The sequence below is a fragment of the Elephas maximus genome, chromosome 13 (assembly GCF_024166365.1).
Source record: "Elephas maximus indicus isolate mEleMax1 chromosome 13, mEleMax1 primary haplotype, whole genome shotgun sequence".
Lineage (NCBI taxonomy): Eukaryota > Metazoa > Chordata > Mammalia > Proboscidea > Elephantidae > Elephas > Elephas maximus.
In genome coordinates, this window is record NC_064831.1 from 36429116 (window position 1) to 36455627 (window position 26512).

The window sequence follows — 26512 nt, forward strand, 5'->3', positions numbered from 1 at the left end:
GAATGGGTACAAATATGGATCTATTCAGATGACTGGCCAAATAGCTGTCTTCCAAATTTCTTGGCATAGACAAATAAGCACTTCCAGCACTACATCCATTTGTTGAAACATCTCAATAGTTATTCTGCCAGTTCCTGGAGGCTTTTTTTTTTTTTTGGCCAACGTCTTCAGTGCAACTTGGACCTCTTCCTTCAGTATCATCGGCTCTTGATCATATACTACCTTCTGAAATGGTTGAACATGGACCAATCCTTTTTACTACAGTGACTCTGTAATAGTCCTTCCATCTTCTTTTGATGCTTCCACAGTGCGACAGACAGACAGACATATGGTCACCAGTTTTTTTTAGAATACACAATATACAAAAGTGTATGCCAAAACATTGTTCTCTATGAAATAATTCTTTCTACACAATTTAAGTTTCTTTAAAGCTTAGCTGGGGAAAATGGGCAGGGGGAGATAATAGTTTTTATTGCTTTATCTTACAACCTCTAACATGAAATAAAATCAGTCTATGACCAAACTCGTGGAGTTTCCTGATTCTGACAGCTGTCCAAATAAAATCCAAAGCTGCAATCAAGAAGGATTAACGTAAAGTCATAAAGTACTTTGTAAAATACAAAATACAGAAGAAAATATCAATAATGAACTTGGAAACAGACTAAAGGAGTTGAATATTTGACAATATTTTCCCTTAAAATCAAATAATTTTTAAGAATTATTATATCACCTAAAAATTAGGGAACCCATGACTGTACACCATCTTGAATATTTACATAAAAGATATGCTGAAGACCATTATCATAACTTCTTGTCCACTCATAATCACTTAACAATCCAATCATCAAAAGATTAATATAATACATAAACTAGATGTTGTGAGTCAATTCCTAAAAACGCCAAAAAAGTAGAAGTGGTCCTAAGACAAGATTGCCTCTTTGGTCACTTTCTTTACGAAATATAGTGAATGCAGTCTTCCTTAAGGAACAATTAGCCAATTTAGGTATTATTCTGTCTTCCTGGTTTCTTTTTCTCCTCCTGCTTTCCAGCATTTGCTTATTTCACTATTTATTAACACTTCCACTAGAGGACAAGTGAGATATACAAGAAGGTGCAATTCAAGCCAGTCAGTTTTACTCCTTATTAGCAACTCTACTGAGAGAGAGTCAAAGTGAGGGAAAAAAAAGAATAAAAAAGTTAGCTGGGATCAGGAGTTGAAACTAATGTCTAAAATAAAGCTCTGAAATTATAGGTTGATTTTAAACGAAGCTCTGAAATTATAGGTTGATGCATGCCCTTGCTCTGGAAAATAAGGATCTGACTGTAAAGCTAATACTTGTATCATACGTATCTAGGTCTTTAGCTATTTAAAAGACTACTACAAGGCCTTAGTTCCCCAGTGTTATTGCAGGAGGCATTCTGGGTCCTCCAAGTCAGCTGGGTTGAAGATAGTTGTTACCTGCCTTGTTATTGCTCTTTGATGTTTATTATCTGGATATATGATTATGTCACTGCCTGTTGTGAAGGCACTGTATTTGTTTCCCTCCTCATCCCCTTTCTCCCTTTGATGATCATCTCACATTTTCAAACCAATATATAATCATGGTGGCTCAAAAGAATAATAAAAGAATTTTATTTATATATATGTGTATATATATATACATATATATAAATATATTTTTTTTTTAAGTAGGAAAAGAAGGAGTAGCAAGAAAAATGAAGAGTAATTTCAAAATTCAAGAAATGTCCTCAGTTGAGTTGAAACCCTATAACAAAGCAGTCACAGTTTCAGACATGCATTCTGAACGCGCAGCATTTGATACCAGCATCATTTCACCCTTCACACCAATAACTACAAGGTTACAAGTCAGCAATCAGTGGCCTCTGTGTGGCTCACAGCCTATTTTGTATGGATCAATGTTTAACATTCAGATTTCTAAGCACTTAAAAACTGGGCAGTGGAACAATAGTGAAACCATGCTGCCACATGGCAACAATTAGCCGGGACATGGTAGCTTGGATGGGATGGGAGAGCTTCCAGTTGCCAGAGTCTCTGCAGCTCAGTTCGTTCATCTTGACCCTGGCAGGTCAACTTGCAGTCCCTGCTGTATGACTAAGTGGTCTGCCTCGTGAGAAGGTCAGAAACGCAGGGAAAGAAAGGTGCAGCACCACGAACTCCAGGGCAATGGTGAACTGTGCCTTTAATCACAATGTATTTAACATTAGACTTTATCAGCTCCTCTCATAAAAGATCTGCTTTAATTTTAGTTACTCTTCCATTTGTCTCAGGGTTATGTAACCTCACAGGAGGTCACACAAGTCTCCAAAAAAAGAAATTTAAGCTGTCTTTTAAAAATAAAAAAAGAACCATGCATAACAGAGACAAACACAAAACTGAAACTTGCATTTTCTCCCTGACAAGAAAGCTTTACTCTCCCTGTTAATCTCCAAAATTATAATTTTAAAGGAAAAAGAAATTAAAACCAAAGAATGGAAAACTGTGGCTTGCCCTGAGGACATGATACGCCATATTCTCAACATGCTGTCAAGCTGAAAAATATAATTAACATCTTACCATCTTCCAAGTCAAGACAAAGATTATATACAGCCACGGGTCTCTTATTCCTCTGTCCTGGCCTCTTCGATTGCCTTGGTGGAGCATTTGGGGGTGATGTTGACAGTGAGGTTGGCTCAGGGAATGTGGCATCAGGCAGGGTCCTAAAAATCTGCAATCAAAGCAAAAAGGACATTAATTGTTTTCCATGAACACAAACCGGTGTATTCCAACAGTAAATCATCACGAACAGCCTTTGATTTGGATTACATTCAAGACAGGCTGGAGTCAAAAATCCATTCCTTCACATTTTGGGTATAGGTAATACACCTTTTATCTATTTTTTTAACAGAAAACTTCAAAATAAAATTTCTGATTAAAATCAAGTATAAGCATCATCACATATATTTCAAATAAATTCATTCCAAAACTGAACAAGTATCATTATCATTACCAGGTATAGACAATACCGTAACTTTTCATCTCCAAAGGAAGTAGTCACAATAAAAATGTTAAAACCAAACATTCCATTAAATTTCATTTGTTATTGTTGTTGTTAGGTGCTGTCGAATTTGGTTCTGACTTATAGCGACCATGTACAACAGAACAAAACACTGTTCAGTCCTTTGCCATCCTCACAATCATTGCTATGTTTGAGCCCATTGTTCCAGGCACCATGTCAATTCATCTCTTTGAGCATCTTCCTCTTTTTCAAGGACCCTCTACTTTACTAAGCATGATGTGCTTCTCCAGGGACTGATCTCCCCAATAATATGTCCAACTCATTAACTCATTGCCATTGAGTCGATTCTGACTCATACATGTTATATTTATGCCAAAATGCTGGCCTCAACTTTTTTCAAACTACATAAACAGAAATATACGGCTGCAAATATTTCTTACACTTGTAAAAATAACTTGTTCTTAGGAAATCACCTTTTGGATTCCCGTCTACATTTTTCACAAAATGTTTTCATAGAATGGAAAGGGAAAAAAAAAAACCAAATAGTCAAAGCAATACTGAAGTAAAAGAACAAAGCAGGAGGCCACACACTCCGTGATACCAAAACATACTGTATAGCCACTGTAATCAAAAGGGCCTGGTACTGGTTCAACGATAGACACATAGACCAGTGGAACAGAACTGAGAACTCAGAACTAAACCCAAATGTCTATGGACAACTGATATTTGACAAGGGATCAAAGTCCATCCAGTAGGGCAGAGAAAGTTTATTTAATACATGGTGCTGGCAAAACTTGATATCCACCTGCAGATAATTGAAACAGGACCCATACTTCTCACCAGACACAAAAAGTAACTCAAAATGGCAGAAAGACCTACACATCAAACCTAAAACCTTAAAATTCGTGGAAGAGAACATAGGGAGAAAGCTACAGGACCCAATCTTTTTCAAAAATAGAATAACAAGGATTACAACAAATGCATGAATAGAAGAAAACAAAACAGATAAATGGGATCTCAGAAAAAAGTATAAACTTCTGCTCATCAAAAGATATTATCAAGTCAAAAGAGTAAAGAGAACCTATAGACTGGGAAAATTTTTCAGAAAAGACATAACAGTTAAGGGTCTAATCTCCAAAATTCACAGAACACTTCAACAACTCAACAACAAAAAGACAAAGAACCCAGTTATAAAATGGGCAAATGACATGAAAAGAACCTTCACCAACGAAGACGTCCAAGCAGCCAGCAAACACATGAAAAGATGCTCATGATCATGAGCTATTAAAAAACTATTACACAGATGCAAATCAAAACTACAGTGAGATACCATCTCACTCCTAATAAAATGGCACTGATTTAAAAAACAACAAATGTTGGCAAGGATGTGGGGAGATTGGAACCCTTATTCATTGCTGGTGGGAATGTAAAATGGTATCACCACTATGGAAAACAGTTTGGCACTTCTTGAAAAAACTAGAAATAGAGCCATCTCACGATCCAGCAATTCTGCTCCTAAATAAATACCCTAGAGATCTAAAACTACTGACACAACCAGATATATGCACTCCTAAGTTCATTGCAGCTTTATTCACAATAGCAAAACAATGGAAACAACTGAAGTACCCATCCACAGATGAATGGATAAGCAAACTGTGGTACGTACACACAATGGAATGCTATGCAACCATAAAGAACAATAATGAGTGGGCAAAACATATTATAATATGAATGGACCTGAAGGGGATAATGCTAAGTGAAATAAGTCAAGCACGTAAGGACAAGTATTGTATGATCCTCTTTTATAAGAAGACAAACCAAAAAACCCACTGCCGAGTCGATTCCTACTCATAGCCACCCTATAGGACAGAGTAGAACTGCTCCTTAGAGTTTCCAAGAAGGACCTGGCGGATTTGAACTGCCAACCTTTTGGTTAGCAGCTGTAGCATTTAACCAGTATGCCACCAGGGTTTCCATAGGAAGACAAGACTAGATAAATATAGAGAGACCAATGTTCACTGGTGGTTACCAGGGAGAAGGGGTAGGAGTGAGTATGCTTTAGAACTTACAGAGTTGTTATTTTTGGTGATGGACATGTGGCTCTGAGTGCGGAAGTAGTGAGTACAGAACAACCATAGTAAAGACGAGTATTTGAGCACAAATAGAAGGATACAGTCACAATTAAAGCGAATGTTGACAAATTGTGATAAATGTAACTAATGTCAACGAATTGTTTATCTAGAAATTTGTAAAAAAAAAAAAAATTCATTCGGGGACATACAATTGTGCAACAACAGTAATAATAACTGAAAAATAGTGTTTGATTATGTACATATACAAGAATGCACCAGTATGTACAGGAAGGCATATAAGAATAACTGTAGGCATATGTATATACATGTTTATGTGTGCTGCATATATTTTCAAGTATAAAATAAAGCACATAGGGGGCATAGTTATGGATACTTCGTAGATACAACCTGAGTTTGAGGGCTTAGAACTATAGTCTCGTAGGACAACTCAGTCAATTGGCATAATATAGTCCATAAAGACAATGTTCTACATCCTAGTTTGGTGAGTAGCATCTGGGGTCTTAAAAGCTTGTGAGTGGCCACCTAAGATACAACTGTTGATCTCTACTCATCTGCAACAAAAGAGAAAGAAGGAAACCAAAGACTCAAAAAAGAAACTAGTCTATAGAACCAAGAGTCTACACAAACAACTACATCACCTACTTTGAGACCACAAGAACTAGATGGTACCCGGCTACCACTACCGACCATTCTAACCAGCGACCCAATAGATGGTCCCGGAGAGAATGAGAGAAAAGCATAGAACAAAACTCAAACTGCTTTTTTTAAAAAAAAAAAAAAGCCAGACTTACTGAACTGGTAGAGGCTAGAGGAACCCCCCTCCCCCCAGACTATCGCCTTGAGATAATCTTTAAACTTGGAATTCACACCACTCCCAGAGGCCACCTTTCAGCCAAATGACAGATTGTTCCATAAAATAAATAATATCACCTGTGAGTACTGTGCTTCTCAAGATAATTGTCTTGATGAAACCAAATGGTTAATATTTACCCTAAACCAAAGATGAGGAGGCAGGGGGAGAGAGGAGAGAAGGAAGCTAGATTAATGGAAACAGAACGACCAAAATGGAAATAATGGGAATGCTGATACATTGTGAAGAATCTAATCAATGTCACTGAATGATATGTATAGAAATTGTTAAAAGAGAACTTAATTTCTTGTGTAAACTTTCACCAAAAACACAAAATATTTTAAAAAATGTTTTTTGTAGATTTTATCGATTCATTTAATACCCTCCAACTAACTGGTCTTTATAATTTCCTCTCCGCTTATGAAACAGAGAATATTAGCACCTTGATTTATCTACCATGTCATTTATGTGCCGGTATAGTAACATTTATTAGAATGTACTGCTTCTTTGCTTAGCAATTTTTTCTTTTGAGAAAAGCAATCTGTGCCATGCAGGGAAGCATATTACATAGAGGTGATTTATAACAGACCTTCCAGAGCCGCCAAGACCTGAGTTCAGAGGTTTCCTGTCACCCACAACACTGGAGACCCTTCGGTCTTCAATGAAGCTGCAAAATAAGATGTCTAGAGATAACAGACAGTGCATCTTCAGAAGGCTGACCTTCTTCAGCTGGCAGCCAGAAATGGGGAGCAAGCCAGCTAGCTTTAAACAAAGCATAAATGTAAAGCTCACGATAAAAGGCACTGCGTGGAAGTCCCACTGTTGTAACAAAATTATCTAGACATTCAAATAGAAACAGGCACTCATCCGCGTCTATGAGTAACGGTATCATTTACATACGTGTATTACATTTAATAATCCGACAATCATACTGGAGTTTTAATTGCACAGTCAAAAGTTCTCACCTAAAAATGATTATATACTAATAAAAATAAACATTTCCAACAGGGCATTTGCTTTATAGTACCATACTGCCCCCTCATGTATAAATGGAATAAAAAACGATTTAAATTACTGTGGACAAATATTTGCTAGTGAAAATTTAATTTAGTGCTCCAACTGGTAACCTGCAAACACCATATTTCCACAGATTCTCTGTTCCAATAGGGCATTCGGGCAAATAGCAAACTACTTATCTGCCTTAAAAGTCCTCCGCTGCCTAGACTATTGTCCACAGCTGGATTTACTGCCGTCTGTCATTATTCAGATTTAAGCAGTTTGTGGTGGGGAAGACAGGAGAGAAGTGAAGTTGAGAAGAGTATGATAACTGGCAGAGAGGAAAAGATGTGACAATATAATTCCAAGGAAGAAAAAAGCACCTGCGACCAACGTTTGGAATACCTCCCTCACTCACCTGTTTTATTTCGTTTACTTAATTTTATTTTTAATGAAAATATACACTTCAAAACACGCTCCTATTTAACAATTTCTACACATATTGTCCACCAATAGTCTGTCATTTTTTGTGGTACTGTGGCGGCTTGCACGTCGCTTTGATTGAAAAGCCATAGGATTTTTGATTGCCTTTTATATGCACATAAAAGCTGGACAATGAATAAGGAGGACCAAAGAAGAATTGATGCCTTTGAACTATGGTGTTGGTGAAGACTACTGAATGTACCATGGGCTGCCAGAAGAACTCCCTGGAAGCAAACATGGTGAGACTTCATTTCACATACTTTGGATATGTTAGGAGGAGGAACGAGTCCCTGGAGAAAGACATCTTCCTTGGTAAAGTAGACAGTCAGCGAAAAAGAGCAAGACCTCAACAAGATGGGTTGACACAGTGGCTGCAATAAAGGGCTCAAACATAGCAACGATTGTGAAGATGGGGCAGGACTGGGCAGTGTTTTGTTCTGTTGTACACAGGGTCACTATGAGTTGGAATTGACTAAACGGCATCTAAAAACAACAACACATATTTTTCATTGATACTGCTTACATTCTTCACATTGTGTCAATATTCTCGTTATTTCTGCTCTAGTTGTTTCATCCCCATTAATTTAGACTCACTGACCCCTAAATTTTTCATCTATGCTTTAGAGTTACTGTTGTGTCTCATCGAAACAATTTTATTTTTTAAAGCACAATACTTAAGAATGACGTTTTCAGCTGTTTCATTTGTTTGTTTAAAGATGACTTCAGGGTTTGAAGAGCATTCCAGGGCAACTGTCTTGAGGAATCCTCCAGGCTCAGTGGATCCAGTGTGACTTGCCTGTGTCTGGTCCTTACATACAGTAAATACCTTTGGGATGTTAATATACAGAACCACTACGTCCAAAGTCTAAATAATTTAATGGAAAAGTTATATTCCAAAAACTGACACTAGATAGATGATAACCTCCCCAAGAGACCTTCCTGGTAGATCAGTGCCAACGGGAATGGTGGAAATGCTGACAATTTGTTCCATCACCTTCCCCTCCACCCCGAAGGACATCCCAGACTACAAGCCAGACTACAGAGCAAAGCAGGTCAAGGACGTGTGACTCTGGTGCTCCCAGAGGGACTGACCTGATCCCTTTCCACCACCTTGGTTCAAATCCCAGATTGTCAAATTTACATCAGAATATTTGGGACCAGGTTCTGGGCTTTGGTTTCTGTTTGGTTTGGTTTGGTTCACATTTTAAAGCTTCCCAGGTGATTCTTTCTTGTAGCCAAGGCTGAAAAACACTGATTTAGACAATCATTCCCAGCATTCTGCACTTGCCTTGGATGGACCAAAGTCAAAATCAAAATGCAGGAAAAGTAATTTCAGAAGAATTGGCACTGGACATAGGCAATCAACCCTTCCTTTCCAAATCCTAATTAGGTGTAACATGTTTCAAAGATTCAAAGTACCAACCACTCCCTCAAGAAGCTCTAAGTTGTATTAACGTTTCAGAGAGCTAAACTACCATTCAGATAAGTTGTTGTTGTTCTTGTTGTTAGCTGCCATGAAGTTGCCCCAGACTTATGGCAGTCCCATGCACAAGTGATCTAAACACTGCTGGGTCCTACACCATCCCATGATTGGTTGCGGATCAGACCCTTGTGATCCACAGGCTTTTCATTGGCTGGTTATCACCAGGCCTTTCTTCCTACTATGTCTTAGTCTGGAAGCTCTGCTGAAACTTGTTCGGCATCACAGCAACACACAAACCTCCACTGACAGGTGGTGGCTACGCATGAGGTGCATTGGCTAGGAATCAAACCTGGGTCTCCTGCATGGAAAGCAAAAATTCTACCTCTGAACCACCATCGCTCCCATGTTCCACATAAGGACAGGCACCAAATCACTGATGCTAACTCAAGAAAGCACTTTCCTATTTTTTAAGGCTTTTCAGCTATGGAAGCTGAGACGTATTTCTTAAACTGTGTTTCTCATTTTCTTATCTGTATAATAAGGGCCATAATACCTATATCTCAAGTTATTACAGGGATTAAATGAGACGTTTATAAAGTGTTTTGGACAGTGCTCGGCAGACACTAACCAGAAATAAATGGTAGCTACTGCTATTTGTTGTATGATTATATACAGTAAATAATGATAATAAAAACAAAATCAGACCTTTACTACTCTGCTCAAACACTGTTTTAAAAAGGCATTAACTTCATAAAGCCCTGAACATCCCCAAAATTTCAGTGCTGGGAGGAAAGCTAGTCTTAAAGTGTTTTGTAAAAGTTAGAGGAAAGCAACAACAGATGGAGCACTTTTTCAATTCCCAAGAATCAAACCTATAATCAAACAATTACTTTGTGCATTAAGTTCTACACTTTCGTACCAGAAATTTAGATAGATGGTCCTTTTTATTTCATTTAGTACATCTAACACTTAATAATATGCTTTCTCCTCAGCACTTGAATATTCTCGAAAACCTGCAAGGGAAGTATTGCTCCTGCCATTTTACAACTGAGGAAAGCACAGGGCTAAAGTGATCATCCCAAGGCTCCACCGTCTGAAAAGGGTAGAGGTGGCAGCTCCACCGTCCTCTCTGCGGCTCAAAAGCCCCTGCTGCCAGAATATCAACACAGTAGTTTCTAAAACAAACAGAACTTAATTCTTAGGGGGAAAAAAAATCACCAACTAGTACTGTCCTGTACCTGCTCAGAAAAGTGAAACTAGAGAATATCTATATAAACGCATCACCATTGTTTCAAGAATGTATTACCTTTTTTAATGCATTTACCTAGTGTTCCAAAGCCCTAACTTCAGTTCTAAATTTTTTGTTTTTATTTTAAGCTACAAAGCTCTGCTCTCATGGATTTCTCTGAAACGCCAGAAATGATTTAACAGGGTATTCTGGAAAAAAAAAAAAAAAAAATTTTTTTTTTTTTTTTTCTTTTTAGATCTAGAAGAAGAAGAAATAGTAGAGCTTACTTTAGAATTCTGACCCTTTTTTTTTTTTTGGCAATCTGATTCTAGAAGCAAAAATTAAGCCTATCTTCCCTACATTTCCAAGATGTGTGTCGAGATCTCTAAATATGACATTGGTTTTTCACCGAGTGGACATAAATTCCTCTATCACCCAGGTCTCCTAAAATTGTTTCCCTCCCCTAACTTCCCCAACTTCACCTCATGTTCCCTTTGTTCAAGGGAAGATAAACTCATCCTAAGCAATACTGAGCATCAAGAGATCAAGTCTACCCAAAACTCATTTTTTCCAGATAAAAGATTTCTTCACCGCGCCTATGTATTTGCAACACAAGAAAAGCTCAAATCAGACAATCTAATGACAAAAACAAAGCTCCACATGAAGCGTGTCAGGTAAGTAAGAGCTATTCAGGTCTCCTAAGAGCGCCAGTACAAACAGAAGTCTGGCACTGCTGTGCCAGTCAGATTCCTCAGGCTCAACAAAATGGATGTTTATACCCAGGGGATCTGTCCACAGGAATAAATACCTCCCCAAGTTGTTCTCGCTTTGCCACCAGAGGCCACAAGTGCAGATGATGGGGCCACTTCTGCCAGAAATACTTTGCAGATAATAGGAAATAAGGGTAGTCTCTGAAAATCTGGCTTTAGCACCCAAGTCAAACTTACAGCCTTGATTCAGTTGAACTAATAAATACAACGATTAAAGGAAATTAGGGGAGAATGAGGTAATTCTTCCTTAAAAAGATGTGTCTACACTAGAGTTTACTGATATTTACTGGGATAGGAGGATTATCAATGTCTGTATACTCCTATCATCTTGATTCAGTGGAAGAATTCTCACCTTCCATACAAGAGACCCAGGTTCAATTCTCGACCAATGTACCTCATGTACTGCCACCACCCAGCTATCAGTGGAGGCCTGCGTGCCTCCATTGATGTTGAATAGGTTTCAGGGAGCTTCCAGACTAAGATGGACTAGGAAAAAACGTCTGGTGATCTATTTCCAAAAATCAATCAATAAAAACCCTATGGATCACAATGGTTCCATCCACAACCAATCATGGGGGTGACACAGGACCTGGCAACATTTCTTTCCATTGTGCTGCTGTGAGTTGGGGGTGGGGGGGTGACTTGACGGCAGCTAACAACATCATTATCTTGAATAATAATACAATTAATATTGATAATATTAATAGCATTTACAACTATTGGTTGATTGCAATATGGCTAACATTATGCTAAGTCCTTGACCTACAAGGATTTGAACCCAGGGTTCCTGCCTCCAATGTGCATGTCTTGGTCCCATGTTCCAGTACCTCTAATACTACCCAGTCGTGTTAAGCCCGATCCCCATTACATCCTCTCTGGTGACACCATACCTCACATCACTATGTCTATCCATAGGCAGACAAGGAAACCAGAAGACAGCTGGAAATCAGTGCATACTCCCCTCACTATACTTTCAACCAGAAAGGAAGAGCAGACAAAAATTTTCAATCCTCTTATAAAACGGCATAATTACAAAATGGCCAAACATCACTTTCAATTTCTGAGGCTATAGAGTGTTTATACATACACTCATCATCTTGGGGTTGTATTACACTGAGTTTCCTCCAAGGTAATCTGAACTTCCATCTACAGCATAAATTCAGGTTTTAGCTACAGTGTGAGCTGTACACAGAGATCTCTGAAAACCTTCCCCAGCTATCTGTCCTGGAATTCGCACTACTCCGTAACTATACATGGGTCTTTTACAGAAAACTTAATTAGAATTGATAATAGGGACTGACAGTGAAAAACCAGTTGGGTGCAGGCTTGATGCTGGAAATATTCTAATGTTTCGTGTTTGTTCTGGTTCATTACATTTCAAAATCTCAAAGCTGGACAGTATCCTAGTTATCACTTAGGCCAATCCCTTCATTTCACAGTTGAGCAAATGGAAGCCTCTGTGGTTAAAGATTTGCTCATATTCATTAGTGGCAGAGCCAGCCTGACTCCCAGACCAAGGCCTCGATGCCAACTGCTATTTCCCATCTTGCTGGCTTTGATCCCTTCTCTCTATCAGAGTGCTTTTTATGCATCCCCTTTTCTGGGGAGATTTTGCTCAACACTTGAAATCCTCAGAGTACTGTGACATGCATTATCTAAAATATGCCTGAACACACAGGTCTGTGAGGCTGAGATTCGAGCATGTTACAGGCTCTTGTTCAGAGGCATGCTGCTGCCCACTGGTACGAGGCCCTTCCCATTATGTCACAGGAGACAGAGGGAGCAGCCAGGCAGAAAGGGTGGGAAGAAGGTAACAGAAGACATTCCCATCCTGATGGTCATCCCACAGGCTCGGGTCCTGTGTGCCTGGCTTAGCAAGAGATTCTAGAATATCAATTTCAATGTTGGTTTACAACTCAAAACAAAAATGAAGTTTCATAAAAAGTGTACTGTCTGAAATTTATAAAATTGGTATAGTTCCTGTTTTCCTTTTTCTTTCTAAATTTTTAGCATTAATTTCTGGAGACATTTTTAGAACTCTTTCCCAGGCCCCATGGGGTATGCCATACTGATTTCCGTAGCACTCTACATACTAAATAGCATAATGCGTGGCTTTGGTTTTACCTCAGGGATTTCAGTAAATGACAACTTTTACCAATTTGACTTTATGACGTAGAAGATACTCTAAAATTACTTAGACCAAACCACGGGCAGCTTTAATGGTGTTGATCGTGAATACAACACTGGAGCCCTGCTTGTTCTGGTGTCCAACAGAAAGAATAATAATAATCAGTAATTTTGACAATAAGCTGGAAGCCAAATGGCATTAAAGACATTTCAAATGCTTACTAAATAACTTTCCCTCCAGGCTACAAAAGGTGAATCCTTCCCGACTAAAGAGCAAAGCTACATTGTTCTTATATTCATGGTGTGAACATATATTCCCAATTACAAAACACTGTGTTCTGGTTTGTAAACCTTTGAAAAAACATCCCAGGTGCAGTTTTATCAATTTGCACCTGCAAACATTTGGGAAACGCAGCATACACTTTCTAAAGTCAGAAGAAAACACTTCCCAAACACAGCTGTAACTCTGACTTTCACAGCCCATGTGTCTACAAATATTCTTCACTGAGCAAAATGCCAATGCCTAGTGGGAATGTTATTTTCAATCACTGCGTCCTTCGCTCACATGCAAACAAAAAGTTCAGATTTTAGCATTAAAGGCCTAGAATAACAGTAAAAAATATATAAATAATCTATGTCAACTATAAGGCACATTCGTTTGTTTTCACTCTTCATACTCCTCTTTCTTCTAAAGTTCCTTGTCACCCTGTTTCTCTCTGGGACTTAAGACTCCCTTAGAAATCCCTTGGTCTTAACAGCAACGCTGATGATCATTTTGGTCCTCAAAGGCCTGGGGCTGTACGAGAGGTGAGGCCCCCCACCCCGGGTTAGCAAGAGCCATGACTGAAAGCAGGATCCGTCTTCCCTCAGGTTTTTAATATCTAGAGATCCTATTTAAAATTCAGATTCTGATTCAGCAGTTCTGCTGTGGGGTCCAATATCCTTTATTTCTAACAAATTCCCAGTTAATGCCAATGTGTTGGTCTAGGGGCCACACTTAAGAGTCCCAATGTATTAGATAACAATATTGTGTGTCAGTGTGAAATTTCCTGAATTCGATAATGATATCTTTGTTTATAGGAGACACAAGCTGATGTATTTAGTAATGGTCATGACGTTTGCAACTTACAATTATAGCAATGATAATTTCATATACATAACGAGAGAGATCAAATGTGATAAAATGTTAACTGCTGAACCTAGGGAAAAGTAAAGGATATAAAAATGTTTATTGTATTATTGTTGCAACTTTTCTATTGTTGTTAGGTGCCATGGAGTCAGTTCCCACTCATAGTGACCCCATATACAACAGAACGAAACACTGCCAGGTCCTGCACCATTTTCACAATCGTTATGCTTAAGCACCTTGTTGCCGCCACTGTGTCAATCCATCTTCTTGACCGTCTTCCTCTTTTTCACTGACCCTCTTCTTTACCAAGCATGACGTCCTTTTCCAGGGACTGATTCCTTCTGATAATAGGTCCAAAGTATGTGAAACGTAGTCTCGCTATCCTTGCTTCTAAGGAGTATTCTGGTTGTACTTCTTCCAAGACAGATATGTTCATTCTTTTGGCAGTCCATAGTATAGTCAATCTTATTTTCCAACACTACAATTCAAAGGCATCAATTCTTTCTTGATCTTCCTTATTCATTGTCCAACTTTCGCATGCCTGTGAGGTGGCTGAAAACACCATGGCTTGGGTCAGGCACACCTCAGCCTTCAAGGTGACGGCTTTACTTTTGACACTTTAAGAGACCTTTTGCTGCAGATCTGCCCAATGTGATGCATATTTTGATTTCTTGACTGCTGCTTCCATGGGTGTTGGCTGTGGATCCAAGTAAAATGAAATCCTTGACAACTTCAATCTTTTCTCCATTTATTATGATGTTGCTTATTGGTCCAGTTGTGAGGATTTTTGTTTTCTTTATGTTGAGGTGTAATCCATACCAAGGGCTGTGGTCTTTGATCTTCATTAGTAAGTGCTTCAAGTCCTCTTCACTTTCTGCAAGGAAGGTTGTGTCATCTGCATATCTCAGGTTGTTAATGAGTCTTCCTTCAGTCCTGATGCCCTGTTCTTATATTGAGTAGGAAAAATAGGTATGGTAAAAGATAAAACACTGATGCACACCTTTCCTGACTTTAAACCACACAGTATCCCTTTGTTCTGTTCAAATGACTGCCTCTTGATCTACGTACAGGTTCCTCATGAGCACAATTAAGTGTTCTGGAATTCCCGTTCTTCGCAATGTTATCCATAATGTGTCATGATCCACACAGTCAAATGCCTTTGCATAGTCAATAAAACACAGGTAAACATCTTTCTGGTATTCTCTGCTTTCAGCAGGATCCATCTGACACCAGCAATGATATCCCTGGTTCCACATCCTTTTCTGAATCCAGCTTGAATTTCTGACAGTTCCTTGTCAGTATACTGCCGCAATCACTTTTGAATGATCTTTACCAAAATTTTATTTGTGTGTGATATTAATGATATTGTGCAATAATTTCTGTATTCAGCGGGATCACTTTTCTTGGGAACAGGCATAAATATGAATCTCTTCCAGGTGGTTGGTTGGTTGGTAAAAAATATATACTAGTTCATTAAAAATAACCAACTCATTACATATGAATGTAAATAATATTTTTCTTAAAAAAAAAAAAAAAGTCTGACGAACCAAAAATAATTTAACGAGAAGTATAGCACTATTTTATATTTTACAAATCTCTTCAATGTCGGATGTAACAGAGGACATCTGGATTCTCATATCTGCTTCGCATTCAGTCTCTTGCAATGTCATATTTCATATTACCTATGGAAAACACCCTCCACACTTTTAAAAGAATGACAGTGGAAAAGGCAATTATCATAAAAATAGTTTTGTTCCCTCACACACCCATGAAAAGATTCCAGGGAATCCCAAGTCCACACTTTGTGAACTCCTGTCTTAGATACTCATATAAATTTGATTAACAAGATTAGAACAATCATATCCATTAATATACACAAAGGTTTCTCAACCTTGGCACTACTGACACTGTGGACCAGATAATTCTTTGCTGTGGGGGGGCTGTCCTGTGCATTGTGGGATATTTAGCAGCATCCCTGGCCTCTAGCCACTAGATGCCAGTAGCCCCTCTCCCAGGTTATAACAATCAAAAATGTCTCTAGACAGTGCCAAACGTCCCCTGGAGGACAAAATCAGCCCTGGTTGAAAACCACTGCTCTAAATTTAGAGAACTATTTCTAGCAATGCCTTGGTCTTTATCAGCAGATGGCACGAAACCAGGAAAGATACTTCCTGGGCAAGAAGTGTGTCCAAGAAGCTTTCAACAGGTTGGAAACAAATGAGCCAGCAATACAGAATTCAACAGAACAAATTATAGGGAAGTCCCTACAGATGTTTTTAAAAACAGCTGTACACATACAGTACGTGCCTCAGCAACGGCAACGAAAAAACGTCAATGTGCACGGTAAGCCCAGAACAACGCCACCATGTGTCATTACTAACAAGCTGGTGAAGTCTTAGACAGGATTACTAGACACAGTGCACGCACAGAAAGAGGAAGACGCTAATCCTAATCCCACTCCTTACTGACTGAACCACGCTCGGGCATTACATTCAGTCCTGCAATAAAACAGACACAGAAACAAAGTTGTCGCTAAAGGAGTGTGAACAGGAAGGTAGGAAAATTCATGCAACTGAAGGAACTGGGGGGAAGGAAACTCAGCAGGACCAAAGGACCACTTCTCAAATTCTAAATACAGTATCACATGGAAGAGGGGTTAGCCTTGTATTTGGACCCAGAGGTTAAAACCAGTGCTAATGGGTCAAGAGTACAAGAAGAATTACGTCAGGGGACTGTAAGGGGAAAAACCTGAATTTTTATAGTTATGCAAATCTAGAACAGGTGAATTTGGGAGACAGTGAATTTCTGTGGCCAAAATTTTGCAAACTAAGCCTGAGGACTTTCTAAGAGGGGTTCAAACACTGCAGACTAGGCCTGAATATTTGACCCATGAGTCCACGAGCAAGAAATATATACCCATCCCCTAAAGATATACTCACCAAGCTATTTGAGCCAAGTGACTCATTCTCCTCACTCCAGAGCAGGCAGGCCAAGCTGACCTGTCACCTTTTTCTGCAGGGCAGGGCACCCTTCCCCTGACCCCTGGCAAATACACACTGCACCATGCTGAGAACAGAGCACCCTCTTTCCCCTATTTCAAGTCAGCCGCACTTTGGGCTCTGATTACCGAGAGTGCATGGTTCATCTGCCAAAGGGATGTGCTGTTCGTTTTAGTGGGAACCTGCAGTAGTCAGTAATCTCAGCTTAACTTTCCGTTTATTCTGATTTTCTCTTTCCAAAAGAAGAACATCTCAAATAACCACAAGTACCTGAAAAGTCTTTGTAAACTGTAACCATTTTATAAATAATATGTATAATAAATATAATTTCTCTATACGCATTTTAGCACACAAGGATCATAACAGAGATACAGTTCCACACCTCAATTTTTAATCACCCATCCAAATGTTAACTGAGCATCTTCCCTGGGAATGCAGTGCTCTGGACATTGGGAATAAATGAATAAGTGCAAGTACCCTGGAGGTCAGATGACTGGAGTGAAATAAGTGAAGGTATGACTGGATGAGTGGCATGAGATTTTGGATTTAATTCAGAGTGAGATAAGATGACAGTATCTTTGAGCTTTTTCTATAGTAATGTATTAGTTTTCTATTCCTACGTAGCAATTTGGCACAAATTTAGCAACTTAAAACAATCTATTATTTCAAAGTTTCCGTGAGTCAGCAGTCTGTGCATGATTTAGCTGGGTCCTTTGCTCTGATTCTCACAAGCACACAATCAAGGTGTCAGTCAGGGTGCATTCCAGAGGCACAACTGGGGGTAAATCTGCTTCCCAGTTCATCCAGGTTGTTGGCAGAATTCATTTCCTGTGGTCAGATGACTGAGGGCCTCAGCTTCTTACTAGCTGTCTGCTGAAAGCCACCCTCAGTTCCCTGCCAGGTGCCCCCCGCCCCCCACCAGCACAGGTAGTTCACAACATGGCTGCTTGCTTCTTCAAGGTCAGAGAAGAGTCTTTCTCTCCTGCCTGCTAATTCAGAGTCTTATAAAACAAAACATAATCACAGGAAAGACATTCCATCACCTTTGCCATATTCTTTTAAAGGCTAGAATCAAACCACAGGTCCCATCTGCACCCAAGGTGAGGGACTTATACAAGGGCTGTATCATTGGGGGTCACCTTAGGGCATATTCACCACAATCACTATCAGTATTTACACATCTACCTCTTTCTTTTTAAAGAGCTACAGATTATTTCTTCTTATGGTCATAACATAATTCATTTAACCCTCCTTCCTCCACACTGAAGGCTATTTGTTTCTGATTTTTCTTTAAGTGATAATGTGGCAGTGCACATGCTCTACATTTTTACAAAATTTTAAGAGTATTTTGAAGCAGAGAGATTGCTCTCAAAGCATAAGTGCATTTTCAGCTTTGCTGGACTCTGCTAAATTGAAGGGTTTCTCAAATTCACATTCCCAGTAGCAGTATGTTGTTGTTGTTAGGTGCCGTCGAGTCGGTTCTGACTCATAGCGACCCTATGTGCAACAGAACGAAACACTGTCCGGTCCTGCGCCATCCTTACAATCGTTGCTATGTTTGAGCTCATTGTTGCAGCCACTGTGTCAATCCACCTCGTTGAGGGTCTTCCTCTTTTCCGCTGACCCTGTACTCTGCCAAGCAAGATGTCCTTCTCCAGGGACTTATCCCTCCTGACAACATGTCCAAAGTATGTAAGACACAGTCTCGCCATCCTTGCCTCTAAGGAGCATTCTGGCCGCACTTCTTCCAAGACAGATTTGTTTGTTCTTTTGGCAGTCCACGGTATATTCAATATTCTTCGCCAACACCACAATTCAAAGGTGTCAGCTCTTCTTCGGTCTTCCTTATTCACTGTCAAACTTTCACATGCATATGATGTGATTGAAAATACCATGACTTGGGTCAGGCGCACCTTAGTCTTCAGGGTGACATCTTTGCTCTTCAACACTTTGAAGAGGTCCTTTGCAGCAGATTTACCCAATGCAATGTGTCTTTTGATTTCTTGACTGCTGCTTCCATGGGTGTTGGCTGTGGATCCAATGAAGATGAAATCCTTGACAACTTCAATCTTTTCTCCGTTTATCACGATGTTGCTCATTGGTCCAGTTGTGAGGATTTTTGTTTTCTTTATGTTGAGGTGTAATCCATACTGAAGGCTGTGGTCTTTGATCTTCATTAGTAAGTGCTTCAAGTCCTCTTCACTTTCAGCAAGCAAGGTTGTGTCATCTGCATAATGCAGGTTGTTAATGAGTCTTCCTCCAATCCTGATGCCCTGTTCTTCTTCATATAGTCCAGCTTCTCGTATTATTTGCTCAGCATACAGATTAAATAGGTATGGTGAAAGAATACAACCCTGACGCACACCTTTCCTGACTTTAAACCAATCAGTATCCCCTTGTTCTGTCCAAACAACTGCCTCTTGATCTATGTAAAGGTTCCTCATGAGCACAATTAAGTGTTCTGGAATTCCCATTCTTTGCAGTGTTATCCACAGTTTGTTATGATCCACACAGTCGAATGTCTTTGCATAGTCAATAAAACACAGGTAAACATCCTTCTGGTATTCTCTGCTTTCAGCCAGGATCCATCTGACACCAGCAATGATATCTCTAGTTCCACGTCCTCTTCTGAAACCAGCCTGAATTTCTGGCAGTTCCCTTTTAGTATACTGCTGCAGATGTTTTTTAATGATCTTCAGCAAAATTTTGCTTGCATGTGATATTAATGATATTGTTCTATAATTCTCACATTTGGTTGGATCACCTTTCTTGGGAATAGGTAAAAATATGGATCTCTTCCTGTCAGTTGGCCAGGAAGCTCTCTTCCATATTTCTTGGAATAGATGAGTGAGCACCTCCAGTGCTGCACCTGTTTGTTGAAACATCTCAATTGATATTCCATCAATTCCTGGAGCCTTGTTTTTCACCAATGCCTTCAGAGCAGCTTGGACTTCTTCCTTCAGTACCATCGGTTCCTGATCATATGCCCCCACGTGTCTTTCAGTTTGTGGGTGCTTGTGTGTTGCTCTGATGCTGGAAGCTATGCCACCGGTATTCAGATACCATCAGGGTCACCCATGGAGGACAGGTTTCAGCTGAGCTTCCAGACTAAGACAGACTATGAAGAAAGACCCGGCAGTTTACTTCTGAAAAGCATTAGCCAGTGAAAACCTTATGAATAGCAGCGGAACACTGTCTGATATAGTGCTGGAAGATGAGCCCCCCAGGTTGGAAGGCACTCAAAAGCTGACTGGGGAAGAGCTGCCTCCTCAAAGTAGAGTTGGCTTTAATGACGTGGATGGAGTAAAGCTTTCGGGACCTTCATTTGCTGATGTGGCACGACTCAAAATGAGAAGAAACAGCTGCAAACATCCATTAATAATCGGAACCTGGAATGTATGACGTATGAATCTAGGAAAATTGGAAATCGTCAAAAATGAAATGGAACACATAAACATCAATATCCTAGGCATTAGTGAGCTGAAATGGACTGGTATTGGCCATTTTGAATTGGAAAATCCTACAGTCGACTATGCTGGGAATGACAACTCAAATCGTCAAAAAGAACATTTCAAGATCTATCCAGAAGTACGCTGTCAGTGATAGGATAATATCCATACGCTTACAAGGAAGACCAGTTAATACGACTATTATTCTAATTTATGCACCAACCACTAGGGCCAAAGATGAAGAAATAGAAGATTTTTTATCAGCTGCTACAGTCTGAAATTGATCGAACATGCAATCAAGATGCATTGATAATTACTGGTGATTGGAATGCGAAAGTTGGAAACAAAGAAGAAGGATCAGCAGTTGGAAAATATGGCCTTGGTGATAGAAATAATGCCAGAGATCCAACGATAGAATTTTCCAAGACTAACGACTTCTTCATTGCAAATACCTTCTTTCACCAACATAAACGGTGGCTATACACATGGACCTCGCCAGATGGAACATACAGAAATTAAATGGACTACATCTGTGGAAAGAGACAATGTAAAAGTAGCAGTATACAAAACCACTATGTCCTCCTCCCAAAGAGATTTTTCTCATGTCTTTTAGTGGAATATAGGTGTTCTCTTGATTTAGGCTTACACTCAGGTAATTTACCTTTTTGGATGATACTGATAATAGGGCCTATTCTTTCATTATGTTTTTCATTTTTATATACTAGAAAGCTATCAATTTTAGTAATTATTTTAAATCTTCCATCCTAATGAATAATGAATCTAATAGGTCTTCAGTGTATTCTCTAGGACTATCCATGTAAACAAATGTATCTTTAAATAATGCAAACTTTCCTTCCAGTTCTATCAACTTGTTTTTTCTCTTTTCTTGTCTAGGACTTCTAGAATAATAAGTAGTAACAGTGAGCCACTGCGTTACACTTTCAACATTTTATGCATTTCAACAGTTAAACAGAATTTTAACTTACAGGTTAAATATATATATTTTTTAAATCAATTTTAAAAAGTATCCATAATTTCTGCTTTATTAAAGTATTATTTTAGGAATCAATGCAAATACTGTCAGATGCTTCTATGCATCTGCTGAATGACTGTCTCCTTTCACTTAATAATATGGTAGATTCTATCGATGTATTTCCCAATACTGAGCCACCCTTGTATTTTAGGGATGAACCCAACTTAGTGAAATATTATACTGTTGATGTATAGCTAACTGTTACTTACTGATCTTTTATTTAAGATTTCTGCATAATACTCACAAGTAAAACTGATCTACAACTCTACCTTTTGACAGGCTTTAGCATTAGTGCCCTGCCGGCATCAGGAAAGGCATCTGAAGCTCTCCTTCCGTCACGATGTTGTGGACAAGATTCAATACCAACAGATTTAACTGCTTCCAAGTGTAAAAGAATCCACACGTGAAAACATCTCAGCCTGGTGCTTTTTGCAAAATGATGCTGGCTCTGAAAATTGTTTCTTTCATTGTTATTTCATTCAGATGTTTTAAATTCTGTGCGCTGTGTATTTATGGTCATTTCCACATTTGTTTCTATTTACATAGAAAAAAAGCAGTCTGCTGTTCACCTTCACCCCTGCCTTCTTTGCTTAAATAGCCTGGCCCATGGTTTATCTATATTATTTTATGTCCCCAGCACCCTAAAAACGTAGAATGTATGTATAAATGTTACCATAATTTTCTCATTCATTAATTTCTGCTTTTATATGTAATCTTTTATTATATGGGAGGTGGATACTTCATTTTGTTCATTCTTTCTGCTTTAGTTACTCAGTTATTTCAAGCTATACATTTCTCTAAGAACACAATTTTGCCACAGCCTTTAAGATATGCTTGTTTTCATAATATCTTTTTGAGACATTATACAATTTTTAAATTTCTATTTTGATCCAAGAAGCATAAACATTTTTAAAGTTCCAGCTGACTGGTGACAGTTTTCACTTCGATTATTATTGATGCTGCGAATTTCTCGATTTAGAGTATTAAGATTCTCTCTCCTTTTCTCTCTCATAAGATAGAAGGTGATGCAGGCCACACCCAAGGGAAACTCCCCTTACACAGGATCAGGGATGTGACCTAAGTAAGGGTGTTGTATCCCACCCCAATCCTCTTTAACCTAACCTAATCTTGCCTCATTAGCCATAGGCAGAGATTAGGATTTACAACACATAGGAAAATTACATCAAATCACACAATGGAGGACAACCACCCAATACTGGGATTCATGGCCTAGCCAAGTTGACATGTATTTTTTGGGGGACACAATTCAATCCATGACAGTGGAATTGTTATGTTTCATTAGATTCTGAAAGGGGTGTGTGCAACATAAGAACTGGTTAAGAATCACTGGCTTGGAGTAATGAACAGGAAAGCAGCCAAGAATGGGAAAAAAATGGAGAATGAGAACAATTTACAACAGGTTGGATTCATCTGAATAATAAGGTAAAGTAAAGCACTTTTCTTTAAGTTACATGAAATTTGGATAAAGCCATGGCAGATGGCCAAAAGAGCTAAACGGTAGATATGCGTGTGGCCCTGGGCAACGTAGGAAATATTCCTGCAAGAACCACCGAGTAAAATGATTATACACAAGAAACAGTTATCAAACCAAGGACCTTTCCACATCAATCCACCAATAAGGACAGCTCACTCAGTGCGTATTAGCACATTCGGCACAAATGACCTAATTCTTTCATCAGATTTTGAAAATGACGACTAATCCTCTTAGCTGTCCTTTCTCCCCATTTCCACTTAAATAGAAATGGCATTCTAGAGAAATCAAGTGTTGACGCCTTCCCGAAGAGAAAGAATGGCTCAATTCTTACTTATTGCTGAGGTACGGAGAGAAGAACAATAAAGAAGGATAGCCTACATAAAAATTCTATTTTCAATATATGAAAACAGCAACGTTGGTTTAGCAGCAAATTAAAGAGAACAGGAGGTAGATACTGAGAATAACATACTCGAGATTATGATCCGGATTTTGTGTGAGTTTCTAGTGTACACTGCTTTTCTTATATGATCCTACACAGAATTACTATCATTTACATAGGATTATAAATCTTCCTCAGAATCTATTAATCTAGCTACTTTAGAGATTTGATTTGGCACAATCTGGTCTGTAGCCCATGCGTACTTTCGGTAATTAAGAATAAGGCACAAGGATGACAAACAGCACACCAGCTGTGCGATAATCAATAAGAAGAACTTTCTTATGCACACAACCAGGCACTGGCATGTGTGGCTCAGACGACTATATAAAGCTCATGACTTTATGAAATCAAATACAGGGATTTCCTTTCTGACTCCCACACATTCCAACACAGACATACATAAGCACTTTTGTGCAATTTAAACTTGGAGCCATCCATGGAGTAATATTGACTAAAACGCTACGCGTCATTTAGCTTAAAAAGAAAAAAAAAAAAAATACAGTCTTGTTTTTCTTGGGGTAGCAGAAAGACCACAAGGAACTTTCTAACTGTGTGGCTTAACTGTCTGAAATCCATTCTGGAATAAAATAGGCGAGAAATGAAAAAATAAAGCTGTGTGACCTTGGGTAAGTTAATTTCAACTCTCCAAACGCCAGCTTCTCGAGTTTACCTATAAGCTGCAACAAACCAATACTACCTACCTCTCAGGGATGGCTGATTGATTCATGGTTCATATGAAGCAGAGCCAGGCAGTGTCTGGAACACCAGGTGCTCAGTAAGCCCTGAATGCTCACCTCTTCCCTAAGCAGACTGAATACTTAGGAAAAGGAATCTTGCCTTTTATAATTATATCCATCATATCCCCCGCAGGCCTGGCTCACTGCTGTGAACGGACAAAGTAAATATCTCCTGAAAAAACAGCGAAGTTGAGTGAGACGCCTAGTAGGCCAAGTCCTCACAGCATAAAATGGTCTTACCCTAGCTTTGGACAACAAAAGCTACAAGGCTTCTCGCAGGGCTCAAATTCAAACACACAATCTTCAGACCACCCCTGGCTGTGTCATAGTTGCAGTGTTATCTTTCTTACTAAACATGAAGCTTCTAGAAAACAAGATGTGCTTTTTTTCCCCCTAATCTTTTGTGCCCGGCCATATAGTTTGAGGCATCCAGGAGGGATCTAAAATATGTTTGTTAATGAGTTTGTATTGCAAAAAAAAAAAAAAAAAGGGTGCCGACACCAAATATCACATTATTTAACATTTTATTATGAAAATTTTTAAATATATTTATAAGTAAAAAGAATGACATAACAAACCCCTATGTACACACCATCTAGGTACAACAATCAGTCACTCATGATCAATCTTGGTTCATCTATATTCCCAGCCATAAGGTTATGTTGAAGCAAATCCCAGACTAAGGACAGACCTTTAGGAAGCTTTATGTGATTAGGTTTTACTCTAGAATTCTAGATACTTGCATCTTTACAGTAACAAAAAATATTTATACCATATTGAACAATGAGCAGTAGAATTCATCACTACCTGATCAAGAGAAGACCTGGGACACAAACAAAAATAAAAACCAAACCCTCCTCCAAATCACTATGAATTAGGAGATAGCTTTAGTCTGACTGGTTAACAAGTGAAAAAAGCGAATCATTCTACAAATACTTAGGTGAGAAGAAATAATGAGATAGCTCGGGGGGGAAGAAGAGGGAACTGAATTGATGGCAAGATCCCCTGTGGAATACTGGCAGAAAACTAGAGATAGTTGTGTGTGTGTGTGTGTGTTTGCGAGTAAGTCTGATTTTAATAATCACTATGATGACGCGAGCTCAGAGTACAGACGAACTGATTTTTGTTTTTATTGTGGAAAGTACATATCCAGCAAAGCCGGTGCCATTTCAAACTTCTTCATCATGTTGTTCAACTATCACCATTATCTGTTTCTACAGATTTTTTTAAGTGTTTATTAAAAGGGGTTTTTTTTTTTTTTTTTTTTTGAGAACCCTTCCAGATGATAAATACAAAAGGGAACAGACCTGAAGGACCTCAGGGCCACCCAGATACTACCAAGCCCAGACTGAGATAAACTGGAGTTTTGACCAGGTGCAGAAGTGAGAGGGCAGGACAGACGTGTCACATTTTGTTCCCCCAGAAAATGTGGGAACCCAATGGCAGCAGTCAGTAGAGCTTAAGGACAAAAAGAGAAAAAAACTAACAGCACTGATTCTGCCCTTTGGGGGCACTCTCAAGGAGAAATTAACCAACTGGAATGCAAAAACAAGGAGGGCTTTTGAGGGACTTTTCATCCCATGCCAAATTAATCCAGTGACACAAAACTGAACAGCTTGTAATTTACTTAACCTGCATTGACCACATTCTTCAAGGCTCCCATTCTCCTCAATAAAGTCAGCCATGAACTTTTTAATGTGGCTGACAACGCGCCTTCATTGACAAAATGGGGGAGACACTTCCAAAGCAACAGAAACAATGCCTTGAATCCCAATGACACAGAAAGCTCTTGTAAGAAAATTAGGACTTCATCCTCACCTCTGCCACCAAGTGTCTCACCGTGGCAAGCTGAAAAATACTCAGCATGAAGTAAGGAGTTAACACAGCAGGCCTGAGACTATCCTTACAAAGTCTGACTCGCAAGTTTGGCCCTTGGCTGGCATCTGGAACTTGGCTGGTAAACAGTTCCCTTCACTGATGTAAAACTTTCCATAAATGACCAGGATGGCCCACTGCACCTAAACTGTTTGCACAAACAATGTGGTTTATACTGAACATCTGTTTTCTCTCTGGAGTCTGGAATTTTGGTACATGTTAGGCAAAGGACGCCTATACAACCGGTCTGACTTTCCGAGAGCTGGCCCAACAAAACACCCCAAAGTGGGTGGCTTTAATGAACAAAAATGTATTATCTCACAGTTCTGGTGGCTAGAATTCCAAATCAGGGTATTATCCATGTTGATT

The 26512-nt window shown here is 39.1% G+C and overlaps 1 protein-coding gene across 2 annotated transcripts in view; it reads right to left on the minus strand.

Moving 5' to 3' along the window:
- ARHGAP10 (Rho GTPase activating protein 10) overlaps positions 1-26512 on the minus strand; it is a 367040-nt gene that overhangs the window by 69932 nt on the left and 270596 nt on the right. For both annotated transcript variants that reach the window (XM_049905921.1, XM_049905919.1), the window contains one exon: positions 2576-2726. In XM_049905921.1, the coding sequence (XP_049761878.1) occupies positions 2576-2726 (151 nt within the window). The remainder of the gene's footprint in view (positions 1-2575; positions 2727-26512) is intronic.